The following is a 19,098-nucleotide window of genomic DNA, read 5'->3' on the forward strand; positions in this document are numbered from 1 at the left end:
CCACGGGGACTGGGTCCCTGCCCTCCCTGCCGGCCTGGGAGAAGAAATGGGAGGCAGCAGCTCAGATTCCAAACATTCTCTTTATTACGTGTTTGATCCAGAGGAGAAACTAAGTGCGGGGGGGGGGGGGGGGGCTGGGTAGGGAGGAGCCACCTTGCCACGGTGCCCCTGGCCCCCACCCCCTCTGGGAGCCAAGCCATGCCCTCCTGGCTCCCTCGGAGCACCCGGGCTGTTCCATAGGGCACGATGGGGGGGGAGGGGAGGGGAGGGGAGGGAGGGAGGGAGGGGGAGCCCTTGGTCTGAGCTGGAGCCCACAGTGGGGGCGTGGGGTAGGAGGGCTGAGGTCAGCTAGGCCCCTTCCTGGGACCCAAGGGCTCAACTTGCCACTGAGCCTGGCCTGGGAGCAGGGGTGATGAACAGGGGTGGAGTCATTATAAATCAAAAAAATAAAATAATAAAATAGAAAATAAAACCCATCACAAAAAAATGTACAACTCAGGTGAGGTTAGAGACTGCCTCTGCAGGACTCCCTCCCCCAATTTCTCAAGAACAGAAACAGCAGAGAAATAAATTAAGGGATGCAGCGGCTGCCACCAGCCAAGCGCCCACAACCGCCTGCACCCACGCTGGCCGTGGAGGTTGGCAAGCTGGGAGCCTCTTGGCCCATCTGTCCCCCATGCCCTGGAGGGCGGGTGCTCCCAGCCCTGCTGCCTCCCGCCAGGCGGCAGTGGAGGCCCAGGGCAGTGTCTCCTGAGAGGAGGGGCGACAGTGTCAGGAAGGGAAGGCAAGGCCGAGAGGAGACGGTGATGAGGGAAGTCACTGCTATGGAAGTAGCTGGTGCCCAGATTAATGCCAATGAAGCTCCGGAAGAAGGGGGAGGGGGGGCGCTGTGCTTTCAGACAAAAGCTCTCCCACAACGGAGAATGCCCAGCGTCCCTGCTCTGGAGACAAGCAGCCCGGATGGTCCCCTGGGGATTGCCCCCTAGGTACCTGGTGATCTGCCTGCAGCCCCCTCTCCTCTCCCAGCCTGGGGTCAGTCCCTCCTTCTACCCGGGAGGGGGTGGGAGGAGATGGCACAGACTTTTGAGGAAGGGGAACAAATGCCCCCACAGCAGCTTGTGGAAAGAAATGCCCAGCTCTGGGGAGGGGGAGAGGGCAGAGGATACAGTGTGGAGGGAGGCCAGTGCTCCTTGCCCTCGCATCACATCGGCAGCCCCAGAGCAGTCGCCAGCCCCCTCCTTCTGGGCTGCGCAGCACCCCCCACCCCCAGCTGCCCAGGCCTCAAGCCCAGGGGCCTGAGGTCTGGGGAAGGCCACCTCTGGTGGTTTGCTTGGAGGGGAAGGAGGGAAGGAGAGGGGAGAAGCCCGAGTGGGCCGGGCGGAGGGACTGACAGGGAACTCCACCACTCTTGCCTGAGAGTGTTCCAGCCCTGAACCACCCTCCCAGGAAACCCCAGAGGATCCAGTCTCGACTGTCCCAATGGGGCAGGGAGGAGAGGTGGCCGCTGGGTTATTTTTTTTTTTCTTTTTATCTTTTTGGTAATAAAAAATTTCTTGGTTTAGGCGAAATACTCTGTGCAACCGCAGTACCAAGGGGGAGCCCTGCCCCCCCGCCCCTCCCTCCCTCCCCTTCCTTTGCCTCCTGTGGGGGAGGGGGGAGGGGTGATTTCTGGGCAGGGGTGACTGTGTGGGGGGAAAAGAACCATCTCCCCTCTCCCACAAACATGGAAGAAAAAACAGGGCAGGGGAGGGCAGAAGTGCCAACAAGGGGAGACACACCAATCCAGTCTCTGCAGTCTTGCCCAGGTGGAGCAGAGTGGCCGGCCCCAGAAGCTAGGTCCAGCCGGCCTGCCTCAGTCTCCCCCTACTCCTGGCAGCCTGTTAAAGCTTAAGTTCGTTGGCTATTTTGGAGGCAATGTTTTTGAAGGCTATGGAGGTGCCCGATATCCGCTTAAATCGAACGCCATTGAGAGACAGCCGCGGCAGTTTGCACACCTCCATCTCCCACTGCACGAAGTCCTCGTGGCCCGGTGTGCCGTGCATGCACAGCAGCATGTATTTCTCGTGCAGCTCGCTCTGGCAGCTGTTTGCGTCCAGCACCTTGCGGATCTCCCGCATCATCTCATTGGGTTCCATGGAGCTCGTGGTCTTCATACTCCATGTGAAGCGTAGTGAGCGTGGTTTGGCCTCTCGGAAATCTTCCTTTTCTTTCTCACTGCCTCCACTACCCACCACATGAGGTCTGTGGAGAGGGCAGAGACGGCCATCAGGCAGGGGCTGAGACTCCCCCGCCAACAGCCCCTGAGATCAGAGAGGAGAGTGGGAGGGTGTGCAGGAGGCAGCCAATGCTGGAAGAGGGAGCAGTTGGAACCTGGTAGGGGGAAGCAGAAAGAGGGCGAGAGAGGGGTGGGCACTCCTCCGACTCTCCATTTCTCAGGTGGAGACCAGCGAGAAGAAGGCAGCCCCCTGGGTATCTGACTGTTCCATGCAGTTTACCAGCTTTTTTCTGTGAAAGGGGGAGACTCAGGGAAGAGAAGGGAATATGTGAGTGCTCACTAGCACTCAGCAGCTGATTAGCAGTCTATGTGGAGAGAACAAACTAAGAGGCACAATGGTGAGCGAAGCCACGGGCAGGAATCTGCAGCCCCAACCACCCAGCCCAAGGTGCCTACTTCCAGAATGCACTACACTTGAGAAGGGCCCAGAGCTACTGCAGCTGGGGACTGGGGTTGTCTGACGAAAGGAAGGCCCCCAAGAAGGGTCGGTGGGACAGGGCAGAGCATTGGAGGAAGAGCCCAGTGGCAGAAGGAAGAGAGGAGCAGGTGGCTTGTGGCAAGCCCGGTGGCCCAGGCAGGGCCGGTGCTGGCTCCAGCCCTCTCACCTGAGCGTCTCCACTCGGTCTTTGCTTTCAGGTTCATTCAGGTTCCTCAAAAAACAGAGCGAGGGAGAGTTTAGTGCTGGGGCCTCTCGCTCCTTCCACCGCCGCAGACCCAGGTGAGGGTGGGTAGAGGCAGGTGCCACCGGTAGTGGGCAGGACCCAAGCCCAAGCCCAAGCCCAAGCCCATCACCTGGCAGGGCACTGTGGCCCTGTGGCACCTCCCACTGGCAGCTCAACTGTCCCTCCCCGCACTCCTTCAGCTCCTGGCCTCTGTCCCAGGAGGGGGAGGGGAGCATGGGTGCGCACCCAGATTTGAGGCCCATAGCTCAGCTTGAAGTGGCCTAGTGGCCAAGGCTCACGTTCTGTACTGGGGGAGGGCTCTGAGTGGGTTTCTGCACCAGTATACCAGGGTCTCAGAACTGCAGTCCTCTTGGAGGGAAGGGGCTGCAATGTTTTAGATCTCTGTGGAGAAGAAGAATGATGCAGAAGCCTCTCTCAGGAGGCCCAGAGGGCCAAGATCTGGAACTGCTCAGAGTGTGTCTGGGGATGGGCAGGGGAGGAGAAGGGCACCAAGGCCTGGCTGTGGAGGAGGCCTCCTCCCCCATGCTTTGGAGACCCACTGCCAGCCTGCCAGGATATCTGCTTGCACAGAAAGGAAGACGGAGGGCAGGGCAGGGTAGATACTTTGGAAGGGTGGGTGGGGAAAAGGTCTGGCCCCGCTGAGCGGCTTCTCCAGCTCCTGGCTGGAAGACCAGTGCTTGGAGCCGGGAAATTGGGAACTGCTGAGGAGGCAGTGATGTGAGGAGCAAGAGAGGAGCAGCAGCCGCACATGTAAAAGGAATACAAAGACACCACAGACACACAAATGCAACAAGCGCACTGTGAGCTGGGAACCCAGGCTAAGTGCAGGAGGAAGCCTGGCTCCCACATGTGGGTGGCAGCCCCCTGCAGGGCCCTGTGCAGCAGCAGGCAGCCTTGCGATGAAGAGCTGGGTGGGGAGCAGCGAGTGGAAGAGGCAGAGCCTGAAGGCCTGTCTTGACAGGTTTGCCATCGGTGGGGGCACCCATGTGACTGCCTGGCATCCCAGCCCCCACGCAGGGCCTGGGCTGACTTGGCCTTGGGGATCCAGTGCTCCCCAGAAGGGCCTGGCCTTGGTCTTCAGCTTGGTGTTCTTCCCATCTGAGCCCCCAGAGAGGACGACCGTGGGGTCAGGGGTCGAAGAGCCAGGGTCTGGCCTGGAAACAGAGACGCTTGAGGGCAGGGCCTCAAACTCTTTCTCAGGGCTTGGGGGCAGAACCACCCCTGCTGTAGATATCCCAGCTCCAGACTCTTTGGAAGCTACGGGGGAGAAGAGACTTGATTCTATCCAGATACTGCTGGAGGCAGGAGGTGTGCTGCGCAGGGTGCTGCAGGAGCTGCCAGATGGGGGTGCTGTACCCCATTAGTAAGGCAAAGACTCCTTGGGCTTGGAGAAATCGGACTGAAACCTGGTAACTGGGTGTTCCTGAGTTACCTCCAAAGTTCTGCCATCCCGTAGAACAGGGGGAACAGGTCAAAAGCATTTGACATTCTGGGGCCCAGAGGAGGGGAAGACCAGGAGAACCCCAAATGAAAGACCATCCCAGATGCACTTTTAACACCAGTGGAGCCTCCTCATAGTGCATGCACACAGTAAGGGAAAGGGACAGAAAATGAACCCAATATTGTGACCCACACCTTGAACGGGGGGAGGGGAGGGAGGAAGACAATCTTAAAGGGAGAATTCCCTGCTGCAGGCCCCGGGCCCATCATCTGCAAAGCCATTTGTCCTGAGTGGGCAAACGTGCCCTCTTAGGGGCCAGGTGCTCCTGAGCCCTGCCCGTCTATAAGGAGGCAGAGAAGGCAGGCCCCTGTGGATGCCCAATCAGAGGCCATCTTCATCCCTTTAAGATGGCAGAGGGAGGAGGCCACACAGACCTGGTTAGCAGACGGAGGAGGGAGCGAGAGCCAGAAAAGGGGAGTTAGTGATGGAGGCAGGACACAGGACACCGACACACACACACACACAGCGGGCTCAACGCCTACCTTCTGGCAAACCTGAAAGACAGATTTCTAAAAAAACAAACAAAAAAAGACAAAATAAAAAAAGAAATAAAAAAAAAAAAACCAACAAGACGGTATGTGGATAAGCAGGTGGGGGAGTGGGCTTTACAGGTTCAAGAGATACCCTATTTTTGGAAGAGCCGCTCAGCGAGACTAGAGTCCGAGACATCCAGACCTGCTCACACCCCTCCCTGCAGCTACCCTGGCACCTGCACTCCCGGGCTCGGGAGGGGCAGTGGTTTTGGCCAGTCCAGCTGAGTAGAGGGAAACGCAGGAGGAAAAGCCCCCTATCGCTTCCCCTACTCCAAGGTGGGTAGAGGAAAGTGGGATGGAAACAGGGAGCATAACAGGAGGCAGAACTCCCAGGTACACCGCAAGAGTCAAATTTATCCCCTTGAGGTTGCAGGGGCTAAGGTGTGAGAAACCCCGTGAAGAGAATCCTCACCCTCATCCCAACAGGAAAGCAGCAGAGCCTTGGTGCTCCAGAGGAAGAGGGTGCCAAGGGCCTTCACCAGCTATGTCATTTATGGGTTTCACTCTGGGGAGTGAGAGGGGAGCAGCTGCAGCCAGCCCCTACCCTTGTCTTAAATAACAATAACCAGCTTGGTGGGAGAGAAGGAGGTCAAAGGGGCTGAAGCAAGAGATCAGGAAAAGGCTTATTTTCCTTGCTGGCCCAGCCTGGCTCATGCCTCATGACTTTGCAGCTGCGTCACCAAATATAAGTTTCCATGGGAACCCAAGAGAGAAGAGGGGGGCTTTTATTTTAGTATCTGAGTTCACACCCTCCTAGAGGAGGCGGCATGGGCCATCTGCTGGGGGCCACAGAATGAGGGATGTGTGTAAGGAGGTGGGGAGGGGCCTAAGAAGGGTCAGGTCTGGGCACAGGTGTTGACAAAGACCACTCCCACTCCCAGGTTGGGCCCAAGGTCTTTGCTCACCCCAGGGCCCATGCCCAGTTCTGGCTGTCCCCAACCCCACCCTCAGGCAGGCAGGAAGCCCTGGCCTCAGTCTCCTCTGTCACCCTGAACTTCCTACTCACCTGCGTACAAACTTGGAGGTGAATTTGCTGAAGATGCTCCCAGAGGCCCCCCGCCGGCCCTGGCTATTGCCAGAGGGTGAGGCTGGCGTCACACCATAGGGCAAATTCTGCTGGTCCCGCACCTGTCGGAGCTGCCCAGCGTGGAAGGTGCTTCGACTGGACACACCCCGGGGAAAATTGGTTCGGTCTGGGGCTCCGCCGCTGCTGCTGATGTTGTGGGCGGAGGGGGAGGCGACAGGGACACGCTGGGGGGCTGTGCTGTGGGACAAGAGGTAGGGTGGGGGAATAGCATCAAGATACAGAAAAGCCATCACCACCGAGCCCCTGGAATGCCCTGTGGTAGGAACAGGGAAGGGGCATGCTAGGTCAGAGGCAGCCATCACAGAGGACACAGAAGGAATGGGTGGACCACTGAGGACACCAGTAAGGAGGAAGTCCAGGTGAAGGGTGGATACAGATGGTTTGGGTGTGGGAGGGAGGCAACGAAGGTTAAATGTGTGGGAGAGCAATACAGGCTGAAGAGAACGGCTCCTTTGGAGTGAGGCAGACTGGAATCTCAAGGGGACAATGCTGACCAGCCCTCAAGGATTGAGTTTCGGTGATGCTGACTGTTCCTGGGGTCCTAAGGGAGTCCAGGAAGGCTCAGAACAAAAAGGCTTCTTTCTGGAGCCTAGGACCACTTCCTGCAAATCTGTTTAGAGAGTAGAGCTGGAGGAAAACAGGGGCATCGAAGCCATTGTTTTTTTTCTCTCCCCTTCCTGGCTGCAGGGGATCGAACCACTTCTTGTGGCTAAGATGACAAGAAAAGAGCAGGACCCCCAGGTGGGAAGAAGAAATTGTTGGGGGCAGGCTGAAGGCAGCGAATGCACCAGCTGCCCCAGCACACTTGCCTGGGCCGTGGCACCTCACAGTTACTCTCCGTGGGGGGCAGCCCAGAGGCCTTGTTGGGGTGCATGGAGGCCGACATGGATTTCTGGTGCTGGCGGGGCCGGGCCGCAGAGACTGCGGCAGAAGCAGAAGCCGTGGAGGCCCGGGACCCTGGCATGGTTAGGCTAGGAGACAAAAGCAGCGGAGAGGCCTGGGTTAGGGGGTGGGGGTGAGGGACAGGAGGCCTGGGTTAGAAAGCAAGGGCCGGGGAAGAGCCAGAGCTGAAGCGCATCAGCAGGACACAGGTCAAGTTCAGGAAGCTGCAATGAGATGCAAGTCACAGCTGAGCAACGTGGGGATGGGAAGCGGAGGGCAGGAGGAGGAAGCAGCAAGGTAGGCCAGAGCCTGGGAAGAGGAAACCAAAACGAAACCAAGGAAAGCCGGCAGTAGGCAACTACCTCCCGGCTGCACTGGTCTCCTAGGAAATCTGAAAAACAAGGATGCTTCCTACAGAAAGGAGTAGGGTGTTGCTAAGGGAAAACCTTCATTAAGTCAGAAGAGGTGGAGCCAGGAACTCCACCCACCAGGAAATGCTGTCAGGGTAAGGGGCCCTGCGCTCCCAGGCAGAGGTAGGGAACTTGGCTGGTATTGCCCTTGAAGTTGAAACCTCAGACGGGCATCTCTTGGTTCTGCCCTGAGCTAGAGCCCAAAAGGCTAATTCTCTGGTGCTCATGCCCGGAGGAGGGCAGCACTCTGCTCTGGATGCGGGAGAGAAGCAAGAAGGCAGCTGAGATGGTCACTGAGGGGAAAAGAAGGGGATGGAGCAGGGCCAGGGGAAGGTGCTGATGTGAGGAGAGCTGGACTGAACTGAGCCACGGCTGAGCTCCAGGGAGCAGGGAGGAAGGCTCTGGCTGGAAGAAGGGAGGGTGCTGCTGACAGACATCACAGCGGTGGGAGGCAGCTGGCGGCCCACTCCTGGGGAGTGTGGCAGGCCAGGGCCTGATCTGCTCACCTGTCTTTGCCATTCTGGATGGAGGCCTGGCCGAGGCTGGATCTCTCCAAAAGTGGGGAATTTCGGCTTCGATTTGTGCTGGTGGAGAGGACACTGTTCTGTGGGGGCATAAAGAGTGAGAGTTGTATCATAGAAAACCAAAGATTTCTACTGTCAGGTAGAAGCTTCCCCCCAATCAAGTAGACAGAGGTAGGGGAGAAGGACTTTGCCTTTTTTCCTGCTGTAAGCAAAAGCGGCCCAGGAGGAAAGGCAGGGTAGGGTGGAGGCAGTCAAAAGGAGCCAGGCCTGGAATAGAGGCAGAGCTGCCTGGAGAGGGCAGGTCCCACAGCAGGGAGGGAAGGAGGAGGAGAGGGGAGGGGCTGGACAGGAGGGGATAGGTGTGGCTCACCGTGGAGGGGGTAGGGGTGGTCTTCTTCCTTTCCAGGCCAGGCAGGGGGCTGGCAGGCACTTTGGCTGTGCTGCTGGCCTTCCGCCCCACCTCCCGGTCCTCCTCAGGCCGCTTGTTCTCTGCGTTGTTACTCTGGGTCTTCTTAGAGTAGGAATTAGAGGTGGGAATGGCAGGACCAGCTGCTGAGCCAGAGGGACGATGGGAATGGGTGAGGCCAGGGCCTACTGTGTGCCCACCAGGTATGTGGTAATTTCCTACAATCCTGCCAGCAACCCAGCAAACCCGTTTCACAGGGGCTGAGGGAAGGTAAGTGACCTGCCCAAGGTCATGCAGCAATTAACAAGTGGCTGAACTGAGGCTGAAATATAGCTGCATCACCCAAAGTCCCCAGAGCCTCTGACCTCTGGTGTCCCACTTGCAACTCCCCAAAGCATTTACCCTGATCGCTGAAGCGCCGCTGTTTGGGGTTGGCGGAGACACTGCGCTGTACCTTGTGGGATGGGGAAGGGGCACTGCTGTTTGTCAGATCAGCTGAAGGCCGGGGCTTCAAGGTGATAGTGTCACCCTCCAGCTGCAAGGACAGAAAACTTGGCATCATGGGCAGGCAGAGGTCACACAAGGATGCCTATGGATAGACACACTCACTGCCCAACCTTGTCATGATATACCACCTCAAGACCAACACACAGCTGACATATTCCAATACACACCAGCAAATGTAGCCTTCCTGCCCTAGAAAGATCCCTCCAGAGACCCAAATACTCATAACAGCACACATTCAGACTTTAGATCACATCCCTCTCCCTGCCACACACACACCAACAGAGGCCCACAGCAACCACCACTCGACGCCTGTTGAGTAGGCTAAGGCAAGGACCTGGAGAGAAAACACAACACTGCCAGGGAGAGCAGGATGCAGAGGCTACATGCATATGCGGGGATGCTCAGTGATTGGAAAAAAAAGCCCACTCCCAGAGATACTCAGGACTCAGACACGGTTACCCTAATAGCAGAACAATCACAAATCCTCTAGAGCCATACATATACACAGACACCCAGATCAGACACAAGCACCAGACAGAAATAACACACACACCCAGATTCCTTTAAGAAAGATGAGGCGGTACCCAGATCCCTCACCCCGTCCCTCCACCCAGATCCAAACACTTGGAAACACGTAAAGATACCTACACATCAACAGAGACAACAAGTGGCTGACTAGCCCAGACAGGCTGACCCAGACCCAGTCTAAACCATACAAATCAAGCCAGAGCAACTCCCCTACAATGAAACCCAGACCCAGACCCAGATCCTCCCACCAGCTTTCTTATTCATTCACTGATTGAGATAAGGGAAAGCCAGCCAACTGAGCCTTACAATTGGTCAGCAGAGGGCAAGCCTTCGGGGAGATGGGCTTCTGCCCCTAAAGGATACAAGAAGCCTGGGTACCACTGACAGTGGCTGGCTAGACCAGGGAACAGAGCAGGGAGTACGCACCTCGGAGCTCTTATAGCCCAGGAGGAGATAGGTGGCCATCACCTCATTGTACCTCTGGCCCACCAGAGAGTCCTGGATCTCTTCCCTTGTGTAACCCATGGACACCATCAACTCTGTACAGGGTGGAGAGACAGTTAAGGCTGGTTCTAACCTCTAGGCAGGCCCAACCCCATGGCCCAGCACGACCTCACCTGTCCTTCGGGGGTCCTTGTAGTCCGGGAGTGGCTCCACGTAAGGCTTTAGTTCATCATCTTCGTGACCCACGTTCATCCATCGATCTTTCATGATTTGCTGGTGAGCAAAGGCAAGGGAAAAGGGCAGAGGCATCTCAGCTTGGAGGTCTGCTTGGGGACCCGAGGACCTGCAAGCCAGTTAGGCGCAAGGATGCTCACCTCTAAAGTGCCTCTCTTACTGGGATTGAGAATAAGAAATTTCTTCAGCAAGTTTTCACAGTCCGTAGACATGTAGAACGGAATACGGTATTTCCCCCTCAGCACACGCTCTCGCAGCTCCTATAGGGGGGTCCAGGGTTAAGACATTTAAATCACCCCAAGGCCAAGGAAAGAAACTTAACATGCAGGACTCCTTAGAGCTGACTAGCCAGGCAGACAAAAATGAAATCTGGCAGGAGGCAGACAGCCTGGGACAAGAGACCTCACTAGAGAGGCAGTGAATTATCAGTTATCCTTGTGCCCTCTAGTCAAAGCCCAGTAATCCCAGAGTGCCAGGGTGGTGGGGGCAGGGGGTGGTGAGGCTATACAATTACCCCAACCCTCAGAAAAGGACATTACATTGGGTGTAGAAGACCTTCTAATGCTACTACCTTTAGCAAGCCCTTCTCCGAAGCTCTGGCTTGGGAGAAAGGTAGAAGGGTGGCAAAGGTGAGAGGTAAGGGATCAGAGCAGAGGCTAAGAGAGAAAATGAGAACTAATAAAAATTATCTAAGCCTGCACTTCACCCCACCTTGAGGTTCTGTCCATCAAAAGGCAGGGACCCGCTGACTAGTGTGTAGAGGATAACTCCCAAGCTCCACACATCCACCTCAGGTCCATCGTACTTTTTGCCCTGGAAGAGTTCTGGGGCAGCGTATGGGGGACTGCCACAGAAGGTATCTAGCTTGTTTCCAAATGTGAACTCATTGCTGAAGCCGAAGTCGGCAATCTTGATGTTCATATCAGCATCCAAGAGTAGGTTTTCAGCCTGGGAAGTAAGATGGAAACTCTCACAGAACCAAGCAAACGACACTAAGGCAATGGGACAGAAAGGAGCTGAGGGGAACGGAGAACAAATGAGAAGTCTCAGAACTTTTCCCACCAACCCCAGGGCAGTACTTCAATCAAGTGTGGACAGGTTGGAGTGAGAAGGGCAGTAGAGGCACTGCCACACACAGGCAGCAGGTGAGGGCTAGGATCTGAAGGCTCCAGGAGCCTCGGAGCTACACAAGGCATCAGTGTTGGGCCCTGCTTAATCAATGGCCAGATCTGAGAAGACTGGGATAGTCTCGGTGAAAGAGATGGTGCAGGCATGTGTGCACACTTGCAAAACTCGAGTTATGCAACTGTGGGGACCAATATTCTTCTGTCTGAAGAACAAAAAGCCTGGAGTGCCCAAGCTGTCTGAAGAACAAAAAGCCTGGAGTGCTCCTGCCATGCCTGGTTGCCCCAAGAGGTGATGTGCCAAGAGCTGAAATGGCAGAGACGCTTTGCTCTCCTGTTGGAATGGAATCCTAAGTCCAGTCTCAAGGCCTGTATCAGAAGCAGCCCTAAGGCTTCCTTGTCAGCACAAAAAAATTCAAGGCTAGAGTTTCCTGAACATTCAGGGCCTGATGATTCATTATGGTGAACGGAGGGTGGACAACCCAGCCGACATGCAAAGACAGGGGATAACGGCACACCTTACCTTTAAGTCTCTATGAACAATGAACTTCTGGTGACAGTACTGCACAGCAGACACTATCTGAAAGGAAGCAAGAAGGGTCAGTCCAGGGCACTTGAGGGTGGGCTCTAGGAACCAGCTGAACTGGGACCCCGTGACCTAGTACTAAGCTGCCACACAGATAAACTACAGCCAAAGGACCCTCCGAAGGCCACTAACAGGCAGCTTTTCAATCTATACCAAATCCCAAATGGCAGAGGTCAGGCCCACACTCCATGCAGAGAGTCACACCCACCTGGCGGAATTTAGCTCGAGCCTCTTTTTCTTTCATCCTGCCATGAGCCACGAGGTAATCAAACACCTCTCCTGAAAGAGACAGGGACAGGGAACTAGGTCAGAGCTTGCTGGTGTTGGGGGGTAGCAGGGACACAACAGGAAGAGGCAGTTTCACACCTACCTCCACTAGCATATTCCATGACAAGGTACAGTGTTTTCTCAGTCTCAATTACTTCAAATAATTTAACTAAAAGAGAAAGGCCAAGCCATGAGTCAAAGCAGCAGCAGGGGCCATACACCGAGTCCCAACATGTACAGGGGGGGCATCCTAAGGATGCAAATTCCCTCCCTATCACATCCGCTTCCCAAGGACAAGTTCCTCTTACACCAGCCCAACTATTAAGGATAGCCCAGTATGCCAGAGGGAGAGCAGGATTGGAGCTCAACCTCCCCAGAGGCATCTCTGAAGACTACAAACTCCAGGAGGCAATGTGCCTTGGAGAGGACCATGTGCTGGAAAGTTTAGCCCTGCTGTGGGGAAAGGAAGAAAGGAATGACAACCGGTTCTCACCTATGTTGGGATGATTCAAAACTTTCATTATTCGTACTTCACGGAATAGCTGGAAAATAAAATGCCAGGGGTCATGCTTGTTTTACTTGCTCCTCTCAGTTCCCCTCCAAAGAGAGTCACTGCTAGGATTCTTTTTCAGAAATATAGGCAAGAAAAAGACACAGGGCAGCTATCCACATCATCCAACCCTATCCCCAGCCCTCACCCCAACAGATGGCTGAGAAGGGCGGGGAGGGTAAGCTGGGGAAAGCTGGGCTGGAAACCCTCTTCCAAGGGCTTGCTTCTCTCCCCTTAGGTTGAGGCCAACTTTGCCCTCTCTACAGTGTACCCAAATCCAGCCCCCGAAGGCAGACACGTTTTGGTTGGGTACCCCTGAAGGAGGGAGAGTGAGCCCACGTACATGAATATTCAGACCTGAGCTGCTTCTAAAGTTGAGTGAATAAACAGACTACAGCTTGGTCTGTGCAAAGGAGTGGTAGGGCTCTGAAAGGGAACTCCACAATTTTCAGATTTATAGAAGTCAGAGGGCTCGGAACTTAGTGGATAGGTCTTTCTTTCCCGGACCTCTGGGGAAGTGGCAGAAGAAACTACTTCTATATATAGCTGATGCCAATTTTAATCAAATCCACCTCCACACACTCACGCTCTCTTTGTGAAACAAATTCAGGGGCTCCAAACCATACATTTCCATAAAGAAAGATGACAGAAATGAACTTCCCCTCTGTGGGGGCCAGAGAACTGGAGGTGGGATTTTTGTAACTTCCAGGTCTTACCACCTGCACAAAGAGCAAAGGGCTTTTGTTTCTGTTTTTGTGGGGGAAAGAAGGGGTAGGGACTCTGGTGCCCAATTTCAGGATATAGCTTATGGAAAATGGAAAATTTTTTTGCCCCGTTAATAAGCCCCCAGAACTTCTGTGAGTTAGAAAGGAAAAGAAGAGGCAGGCTTTTCAGTATTTAGGAACCTTGGCTCCCTTTTCTTGTTAGAGCCCAGGCTTTTTTGTGCTTTCTTCCCTGGCCCAGAGATTTTCTTGGATGAAGAGGCAAAAAATCCCAGATATCAGCTCAGGAATAATAATAATAGGTGACAGCACTGAAATGGGGCCCAGAGGCAGCTGTGACTATGGCAATACGCAGGGTTCTTCCTCTGAGGGTGCCTGCTTAGCCTGGAAGCGGCATTTTCCTGAGAGAATCTGGCGTTTCTGGGGCTGGTTTAGAACTCTGAGGTTGCTAACTTCTTCCATGTCCTTCCTATAGGAATCATTGCTGGGATCAAATTTAACCAAAGTGGTATGGTCACAATCCAAGTGGCCTTAGTAACAGGCTTTCAGAGTGGCTGCATTTGTCAGGTGCTAGTGCCTTCCAGCCAGTTGGGAAGAGGTAAGGAGAAAAAAGCAGTAAGAAATATGATGGTTTGGTTGGCTCTAGAGACAACTCCAACAGCAGGCTGGATGGCTCCAAAGACTAAATGACCCATACCAAGCTGGCTTCTAATTCTTTGGGGAGCCAACATGCCAAAAATAGTCCTCCTTCTCTTCCTCCTAGAAAAGTTCCAAGCAGGGATGCCTTGGTCATAACAGCAGTTTCCTTTTAACCAAAGAATTCTTGAGGGGATCCCCCCAAAATAGGAAACACCTTGGTTCTGGCCATCAGCATGTTGAGGAAATTCGATCCATCACACACCAATTCTAAGAGTCTTTCTTTCACAACAACCCCTAGCCCCTCGCCACATGCCACCCAGCCTCACCAGGTTTGATTCTGTTAGCCTGGGTGATGCCCCTCTCCTAACTCAGATGCCACAATCTGCTTGTGAAGAGAAAAATTCAATCTGCCACAAGATGAAAAGAACTAGAAGGCTCATCAAAGTCAGAAAATTTGGGCTGGGGTCAGCTGGAGTATGACGGTATAAAGAAAATTTGTCTGACCTGAACAGGGGCAGCTTTTTTTGGGATCACACAAGGGAACTTCCTCCTTTCCCTAAATGCTGGAGCCCATGAGGTAAGGAGAGAGCAGATGAGTTTTCAACTCTGTAACAACTAGTCAGTGGCAAACTTTCCCCCTTCTGCAAATAAATATCTACCTTCTTTCTTTTCTCATTACTACCAGCTTTCCACAGTTTCTTGGGTAGAGACATGTGTGTGTGTGTTCCTACATGGAAGATTCTCCCTACCAGCTAAGTAAACCCAGTTTACCACTGCAAGTCCAGAAGGAAAGAAAGAGTCCTGCCTAATTTAGTGAAGATTCTGTGCTCATGACTGGTACTCTAGCTAACAGCAGCCTAGAAGTGAGAAGGAAAACTGGGAGTGTCTGTCCCTAATTTGCCCACATTGTCAGAAGTTTGGTAGTGGAGGTTAGTTTCTAAAGGCCCTAGTTTTGATACTCTAAAGCTGGCACAGTATCCAGCTGCTACTTCCTTGCCTCCTCTCATCCCTGAACTTCCAGAGCCACTTTCCTGCATCACTCCAGACTTCAGAGGTTGCTGCATGTGTTTCTAGGAATGACTACAAGCATGTGTTGTTGCACAGGGCTGGCCAAAGGCCAGAGGATATGGAGATGCAGGAAGTAGGTCAGATAGGGAAGCTAAGTGGCTGGGATGGGGCAAAATGACTCTAAAAGAGACGGTGCCCGGGGCATGGAAACCCACCCAGGAGAAGTCTCCACAGGCCTCTAGCCAAAGCCCTAAGGGGAACAGAGCCAGAGGGAGGAATGCTGCGGACAGTGAAGTGGCCAGCCACATTACACTAGGGACTCAAAAGAAGGTCCTTGAAGTCAGTAGCTCTCTGAACCATGAAGAGAGGTGCTATGTGCTTACTTTTTGGAGGCTGGAAGAATTCAGTTGTGTCTTGTCAATAATCTTCACAGCTACCTGAATGTGAGACAAAAAGCCTGGGATTACCTCTTTGATCGAGTTAAACTCAGACTCTAATCTACTTCTTTCTTTTTATTTCCTACTCCTTTTTATCTCATCCCTTTTAGCAACGCCATATGCTCAGACCTCATTTCTGCCTGATAAACGACAGGTTGGTTTGATGTGGTAGCAATCCCACTACCTGCTGCCTACATGATTAGGCGATGCTCCATGTCCCCCATGCAGCACTCACCTCTTTCCCTGTCAGGATGTGCCGAGCCAACTTAACCTTGGCAAAGTTACCTTTGCCAATGGTCTTGAGGAGCCGGTAGTTGCCAATGTGGGGCTGCTCGTCAGCAGAAGTGGCTGAGTTGCGGCCCCGCAGCATGTTGGACTTACTGCTGGGCTTGGAGTCCAGGTGTCCCAAGGTGGGCTGCGGGGTGGAAACAGAAACACTTTTAGGTACACTGCCCTTCTAGTTCCCCACACCCTCGCCCTTAGTGGTCTGTGAAAACATTAAGAGGCTGAGGAACAGGGATAGACACGAGGGGGCTGGTAGTCATGCAAGGAGCATAAGGCAGGAGGGAAAAAAGGAGAAGGGAATGAGAAGAGACAGCCACACTTTCCTCCAAAAGAGCATAGCACAAAGTCAGTGACAACAGACGGTGGGCCTCCGAGCTCAGGACCTGGGCTGTCCCACCACTGGCTCCACCACCTGGCAATACAACTCCCTAACAATAACCTCATAGCCCCTGCACCCCCTGTGGGAGACCCAGTCTCCTACTGCCCTCCTGTTTACATCCGGAGAAGGCTGCATCTCAAAGTCTCAGGAGCAACACAGTCAGAATTGCTTCAGAGCCTTTGTTGCCACTTGACACTTTATATTTGCCTTTTTTTTTTTTTTTTTTAACATGGGCAGGCATCGGGAATCGAACCCAGGTCCTCTGGCATGGCAGGCAAGCATCCTTGCCTGCTGAGCCACTGTGGCCCGCCCCATATATTTGCCTTTTTAATTTATTATTTTACATTTATTTGTTGTCTGTCTATCCCAATGTGAATGGAAGCTTCACGACGGCAGGCATATATTACTTATTTATTAATACACTCAAGCACTGCAGAGACTGGCTTACGGTGGTAGGGAGATGCCTAATAAATACACTGAGCAACAAATGAACAGAATGACTGAGTCTGAGCAAGGCAGCAGCCTGTCCTGTTCTGTCTTCCTTAGACATCATGCAGCTCAAATAAGGGTGTAAGGAAGCAGAAGTTACAGCTACAACTGGCACTTAATAGTGAATAAACATACAAAAATGGGGGCCTAGTCCAAACAAACCATATATATCCATACAAAGACTAAATTACTATATGATCCAGCATTTCTACTCCTAGATGTTTACCTGAGAGAAATGAAAATTCACAGCAGCATTATTCATAATAGACAAAAAGTAGAATGCCGAATGTCCATCAACTGATGGATATACTAATGGGATATATCCATACAGTGGAATATCACTCAGCAGTAAAAAGTAATGACATGCTACAATGTAGATGAACCTTGAGAACATTATCTAAGGAAAAGAAACCAGTCACAAAGGACCACATATTATATGAAGCCAATACATGAAATGTCCAAAATAGGCAAATCTAAGGAGATAGAAAGTAGATTAATGGTTGTTCAGAGTTAAGAGGGATGAGAGGATTTGGGGGTGATGTCTAAAGGGGTGCAGGGTTTCTTTTTGGGGAAATGAAAAAGTCCAAAAAGTTGATTGAGTTAATAGATACACAACTGTGAATTTACTAAAAACCACTAAATTGTATGTATACCTTAAATAAGTGAATTGCATGGCATGTGAATTATATCTCAATAAAGCTATTAAAAAAAGATCTGAATGCAAGTATTCATTGCAGTTTTATTCATAATAGTCCCAAACTGGAAACAATCTAAATATCCATCACTGTTGGTGAATGAATAAATCAAATCCATACAACAGACAGTCACACTATGGACTACTATGTGGCAATAAAAAGGAACCAACTATTAATACATGCAACAACATGGAAGAACCTCAAAAGTGCTATGTTAAATGAAAGAAGTTATTTAACCAAAGAGATGAAAGATTTGTACATGGAAAACTATAAAACACTGCTGAAAGAAATTAAAGTAGACCTAAATAAATCCTGTTTTCCTAGAAACCAATATTGTTTGAAGCATTCTATAAATTCAATGCAATTTCTATCAAAGTTTCAGCAGCCTTTTTTTTTTTCAGAAATTGAAAAACTGATCCTCAAATCCATATGGAATTGCAGTGGGCCCTTAAGAGACAAAACAATTTTGTAAAGAGAAGAAGAAATCGGAGGACTCACACTTCCTGATTTCAAAGCTTACTACAAAGCTACTAAAGGAGCTCAATTAGAGTAGTACCAGCGTGAGGATAAATATGTAAGCAAATGGAATAGAATTGCGAGTTCAGAGATAATTCACACATCTATGGCAGTTAATTTTTTTTTTCAGTATACCCATAATTTTATTAATTCACTGAAGAAAGGTTGAAAACACAGTATGCTCATATTACATATTCAGTTTACTACTTGGGTGGGAACGGAGTCATCTCTTTTTTGGGGATGGCAGTTAATTTTTGACAAGGGGGCCAGTTCTATTCAATGGGGGGAAAGAATGATCTCTTCAACAAATGGTGCTGTGACAACTGGAAATTCACATGCAAAAGAATAAATGTGGGTCCTGCTCCTCACCATATGCAAAAAATTAATTCAAAATGGATCAACAAACTAAATATAAGAGCTAATACCATAAAATTTCAATAAGAAAACAGGGGGAAATATCTTCAGGAACTTGTAGTGGGCAATGGATATCTCAATTTTACATCAACAGCACAAGCAGTAAAAGAAAATACAGATAAAATTAATTTCAATGAAATTAAAAACTTTTGCTCATCAAAGGACACTATCAAGAAAGTGAAAAGAAAATCAATTAATGTAATACACCATATCAACAAATTAAAGCAGAAAAATCACATGATCATCTCAATTGATGCAGAGAAGGCATTTGACAAGATTCAACATCCTTTCCTGTTGAAAACACTTCAAAAGATAGGAATACAAGGGAACTTCCTTAAAATGATAGAGGGAATATATGAAAAACCCACAGCTAATATCATCCTCAATGGGGAAAAATTGAAAACTTTCCCCCTAAGATCAGGAACAAGACAAGGATGTCCACTATCACCACTATTATTCAACATTGTGTTGGAAGTTCTAGCCAAAGCAATTAGACAAGAAAAAGAAATACAAGGCATCAAAATTGGAAAGGAAGAAGTAAAACTATCACTGTTTGCAGACGATATGATACTATACGTCGAAAACCCGGAAAAATCCACAACAAAATTACTAGAGCTAATAAATGAGTACAGCAAAGTAGCAGGTTACAAGATCAACATTCAAAAATCTGTAGCATTTCTATACACTAGTAATGAACAAGCTGAGGGGGAAATCAAGAAACGAATCCCATTTACAATTGCAACTAAAAGAATAAAATACCTAGGAATAAATTTAACTAAAGAGACAAAAAACCTACATAAAGAAAACTACAAAAAACTGCTAAAAGAAATCACAGAAGACCTAAATAGATGGAAGGGCATACCGTGTTCATGGATTGGAAGACTAAATATAATTAAGATGTCAATCCTACCTAAACTGATCTACAGATTCAATGCAATACCAATAAAAATCCCAACAACTTATTTTTCAGAAT

The 19,098-nt window shown here is 51.2% G+C and overlaps 1 protein-coding gene across 14 annotated transcripts in view; it reads right to left on the reverse strand.

Annotated features, from left to right (window-relative positions):
* Positions 1-135: 135 nt before the first annotated feature.
* MARK2 (microtubule affinity regulating kinase 2) overlaps positions 136-19,098 on the reverse strand; it is a 62,563-nt gene continuing 43,600 nt past the window's right edge. For 6 of the 14 annotated variants that reach the window (XM_077115893.1, XM_077115898.1, XM_077115894.1 and 3 more), the window contains 18 exons: positions 15,583-15,762; positions 15,294-15,347; positions 12,485-12,533; positions 12,095-12,160; positions 11,933-12,003; positions 11,662-11,718; positions 10,726-10,962; positions 10,155-10,274; positions 9,954-10,053; positions 9,763-9,875; positions 8,704-8,836; positions 8,266-8,447; positions 7,878-7,975; positions 6,889-7,050; positions 5,999-6,256; positions 4,942-4,968; positions 2,881-2,925; positions 136-2,241 (listed from right to left, as the gene is read on the reverse strand). In XM_077115893.1, the coding sequence (XP_076972008.1) occupies positions 1,881-2,241; positions 2,881-2,925; positions 4,942-4,968; positions 5,999-6,256; positions 6,889-7,050; positions 7,878-7,975; positions 8,266-8,447; positions 8,704-8,836; positions 9,763-9,875; positions 9,954-10,053; positions 10,155-10,274; positions 10,726-10,962; positions 11,662-11,718; positions 11,933-12,003; positions 12,095-12,160; positions 12,485-12,533; positions 15,294-15,347; positions 15,583-15,762 (2,313 nt within the window). In that variant the 3' untranslated portion in view covers positions 136-1,880. Of the gene's footprint in view, positions 2,242-2,880; positions 2,926-3,236; positions 3,340-4,941; positions 4,969-5,998; positions 6,257-6,888; positions 7,051-7,877; positions 7,976-8,265; positions 8,448-8,703; positions 8,837-9,762; positions 9,876-9,953; positions 10,054-10,154; positions 10,275-10,725; positions 10,963-11,661; positions 11,719-11,932; positions 12,004-12,094; positions 12,161-12,484; positions 12,534-15,293; positions 15,348-15,582; positions 15,763-19,098 lie in introns of all 14 variants that reach the window. The other 8 variants (XR_013157578.1, XM_077115892.1, XR_013157579.1 and 5 more) reach the window with 8 other exon arrangements.

The sequence above is a fragment of the Tamandua tetradactyla genome, chromosome 9 (assembly GCF_023851605.1).
Source record: "Tamandua tetradactyla isolate mTamTet1 chromosome 9, mTamTet1.pri, whole genome shotgun sequence".
NCBI lineage: Eukaryota > Metazoa > Chordata > Mammalia > Pilosa > Myrmecophagidae > Tamandua > Tamandua tetradactyla.